At 42.1% G+C, this 4,061-nt stretch overlaps 1 protein-coding gene across 2 annotated transcripts in view; it reads left to right on the top strand.

The window, feature by feature from the left end:
• LOC109462793 (extracellular serine/threonine protein kinase FAM20C-like) overlaps positions 1–3,749 on the top strand; it is a 28,181-nt gene extending 24,432 nt beyond the window's left edge. The window contains exons 5-10 of one of the 2 annotated variants that reach the window (XM_019759403.1): positions 138–346; positions 995–1,181; positions 1,719–1,834; positions 2,287–2,368; positions 2,933–2,992; positions 3,315–3,749. In XM_019759403.1, coding sequence (XP_019614962.1) covers positions 138–346; positions 995–1,181; positions 1,719–1,834; positions 2,287–2,368; positions 2,933–2,992; positions 3,315–3,573 — 913 coding nt within the window. In that variant the 3' untranslated portion in view covers positions 3,574–3,749. The remainder of the gene's footprint in view (positions 1–137; positions 347–994; positions 1,182–1,718; positions 1,835–2,286; positions 2,369–2,932; positions 2,993–3,314) is intronic. The other variant, XM_019759404.1, reaches the window with a different exon arrangement.
• The last annotated feature ends 312 nt before the right edge of the window (positions 3,750–4,061 follow it).

Below are 4,061 nucleotides of genomic sequence, written 5' to 3'. Positions count from 1 at the left end.
AGGTGGCCCAGAGATAGGGAGACGCCGCCCGACCATTTCAATCTACTTCACGGACTACTAGCGCCACACGACTTGTTTATGTTCATATGGGCCAGGTCTGATTTTGGTATCTCCCAATCACCCCCCTTCCCACCCAGGTGGCCCAGAGATAGGGAGACGCCGCCCGACCATTTCTACTTCACAGACTACGAGCGTCACAACGCGGAGATCGCCGCGTACCACCTGGACCGGGTCCTGGACTTCCGCCGCTGCCCGCCGGTCTCCGGGCGCTGGTTCAACGTCACCAGTGAGATCAGACACAAGTCCGAGGACGACAAGCTTCTCAGGACCTTCTTTGTTTCACCAGGTAAGTAAGAAATACTGCTGGTTAGGAAAAACCTATGGGACAGTTCTCATGCTGTAAGTAGCTTGTCACACGATAGCCTGGTATCCAGTCTGATTCGTGGTAGGGGCCGAAAGAGCTCTGTCCCACCCGCCTCACATAGGTTTCCCGGTGTGTATTTCACGAGATTGATTAGCCCTCCACCAACCAAATCCCCAAGCATACTGTCTCTTACAGCGTAACACTCCTACCGGGACGGCCTGTTGCACTGGGCGGGGGAAGCTATTAGAGCCCCCGAAGACACAGCCTGTCTGAACACCCCAACACCCCCAATCACGTAATACTGGATACCAGGCTAGTCACACGAAAAAGTGCTACGCAATATTTAAGGAGTGCATATAATGTGTACCTTTTATTGTATAGATTAGATCTAATGAATTTTTTAAACTGCAGTCTCGACGTCTTAATAGTCCAATGTGCGCATACTTACCTTGCATCCTTGTGGGTCAGCCATTACCAGCTTACATGTAGTTCTGCCTGTGCTAACCTTATAAATGGTTTCTTTCATTGTCAATAAATACAAATACAAATTCACAAGTTAGCCACCCAAAAGAATACGTCATCTGTACCTACAATGTATAAGTAATGGTTGCTCTGTTTTGCACTTCCCAGTTGGTAATGTATGTTTCTTTGGGGACTGTTCGTACTACTGCAACACGGAGCACATGATCTGTGCCACACGGGACCACCACATGCTGGAGGGCTCCTTAGCCGCGTACCTCCCCCGCTGGCAGGAGGCACCCAGGAAAACATGGAAACATCCATGGAAGAGATCCTACTCCAGGGTCAAGAAGGCAGAGTAAGTAGTACATGTACATTTCCTCCCTCTTGAGTGTTTTAGATACTGATCTCTTCTGTTATGTGTGCTTAACTTAAAGGTAGTCAACAATAAGGAGTTTAAACTTCTGAAGAATTTGAACTTCTGCCATGAAAGATCATCTGTGTTGGCAGTTACAAAATTAATTTAATGTACATGACAGTCAAAAATTTTGATTGAACACAAAGAGTTATTCTCACCTAGAGCTTTTTACCAGTCACTCTGGTCTTCTTCAATTCACTGACCCAGTGAGGCTTGTCACGTGGCTTCCTTGAAGTGTGACATCAACACTGGGTCTAAGGTATTTGAGGAAGACCATAGTGACTGCATGGTCAAAAGGTCAAGGGGAGAACATTTACCTTATGTGTTGGAACAAAAGTTTTACCCTTATACTAATTGTAACTACCAAACAATGTTGGCCCCTATCTCAGTTAAGTGAGACAGGGGCCTGATGTAAATAGCCTCTTTCACTCCTCTCGGGAAGTAGAGTTTTGTTCAGTGTCAAGTATTCTTCCACAGATGGGAGGTGGTGGACGGGGAAGCGTTTTGTAGAGAGGTCCGAAACACTCCACCGTACGACACGGGGCGCAAGTTTGGGGACCTCCTAGACCTGGCTGTGTACGACTTCCTCATGGGTATGGTCACAGATTTCAAATCCCTTCTTATAATTTCTATTTTAGACAGATTGACATTTACTGGTATGCTATTATGTACTACTTGTACCTAGTTTAATTGCATTGCATATAGTTTTCATGAATTTCTTGGTTCATTCATATTATTGAGAATGTCTTGCTGATTCTGCATTTCAATAAGGCAACAGTGGTACATCTAGCAGGAAATATGATAACATTTTCTGGCACCTTTTTGGGACGTTTGACCAAACTTCCAGTAAGTGTCACCAATGTGGCTACATGTACGCATTAGGACATAACTTCACCAAGGATGGGCAAAAGGCCAAACTGTGTATACATGTAAGTATGGAAACATTAGCAAACATTAACAATCTGGCAAACACTGAAAACAAAACTTCGTAATCCATACACAGAAGTACAGTAACTGAAATTAATGATGGTCATTCCTTTTGTAGGTAACATGGACAGACATCACTACGAGACATTCAAAGCATTCGGCAATAATTCGGCACCCCTTCACTTGGACCAAGGAAGAGCGTGAGTTGATTTTTTTTTTCAGTACTAGTAGTTAACATCTTTTTTGACTTACATCTTTTTTGACTTACATCTTTTTTGACTGTTGATTCAGCAGCTAAATGAAACTGGATTTTTAAAGTCAATTTTCAGGTCATTCTTGTAATGTAGCAATCAAGTTAAATTGATCCTATCCCATACTATGATCGCAAACTGTGAGGTCTTGTCACTGATGGAAAATGGTTGCTCATAGGCTATTCATGGGTGGGACCCAAAAACTAGAGATGGCTATAGACGTACATGTAGCTTGTTTTGGGGCTATTTCAAGCACTTGAAGTATGAAATTTATGGAAATGTGTATTATATTGCCGTCCTGAAGTTGCATTGGATGCCTTTAACTATTTGTACAAGCCTGTACATGGTTTGAAGTGGGCGAGGTAGAAGTTGAAGGCCCATTTCTTGTAAACTGTTATTGTTTGGACCATGCTTGATACCATGTCCAGATGTGTCCTTTCTTCTGTATATGCACATCTGCACCCTGGCACATTTCTAAAGGTTGAACACTTCTTTTTTTTCCTTTTCCCACAGATTTGGCCGCACCACACATGACGAATTGTCTATTCTAGTACCTATTTCCAGCTGTTGTAGGTAGGTGGATAGAATTGAACCAAACTTTTGGATAATTGCATACTACATAGTTTTGTTTTCTGTCTTTGATCCTTTGGAATTTGTAGTTTAGAAAGGTATTATACTATACTATACTATGTAATATATATTATTATGTATGCCTACTAACACTTGTTATATACTGGTATTCCATGGCTAATTTAGTTCGCATATGGAAACAAGTGCCTTCAATCAAGATTTCTGATCATTTATCTGAGGACAAGTGAAAATTACAAGTCTCTATGTAATATGCTGTTTCTTTTTGCAACTTTTAAAATTGGATAATTTTCTTCTTCTTTCTCAGCATACGTAAATCCACGTGGGCTCGGCTCCAGCTCTTGGCTCGCGAGGAGTACCGCCTTAGCGACGTGATGCGAGAATCGATGCAGTCTGACCCCATCGCTCCCATCCTCACTGAGCCACACCTTCTCGCTTTGGACCGACGCCTTCGCATCATCCTAAACACCGTCGACGAGTGCATCACGAAAAAAGGAGCCGAAAACGTCCTTTTAGAAGATCAAGAACACATAGAAAACATCTTGATACCTAAACCTGCACAATGATTATTATTATTAAATTATTAATCATAATTATGTTTCGCAAATAATTTCATCAGGTTGGTAAACGAATGAATAGCAAAGCTCTTTGATCACCACCATTAATTTTTACGATCCGATGTTTCGATGACCGTCTGTCATCTTCATCAGGGCAAATGCATTGTTGACAGTAAAAACTGGCTTAAGTGCACTGTGAACCAAGTAACAGTGCACAGGTTGTGAACCATGTAACACCTTTAATGCACTATGCACCAAGTAACATCTAGCGTCAGTGTACAGCAAACCAGTCAGAATTGCCCTGATGAAGATGACAGACGTACACCAAAACGTCGGCTCGTAAAAATAAATGGTTGTGATCAAAGAACTTTGCTATTCATAATTATGTTGTAATTCCATTCATCAAGTTGGAAAAGGCTTCCAGATCGTCCTGAGCTGTAAATTTGAGGTTCTATTTAACAGTTGATTAGTCTTAATGAGATTTAGGTAGCATTCGT

Source organism: Branchiostoma belcheri, unplaced genomic scaffold (assembly GCF_001625305.1).
Source record: "Branchiostoma belcheri isolate BF01 breed outbred unplaced genomic scaffold, Haploidv18h27 scaffold12, whole genome shotgun sequence".
NCBI lineage: Eukaryota > Metazoa > Chordata > Leptocardii > Amphioxiformes > Branchiostomatidae > Branchiostoma > Branchiostoma belcheri.
This window is presented reverse-complemented; position numbering and strand designations above follow the sequence as displayed.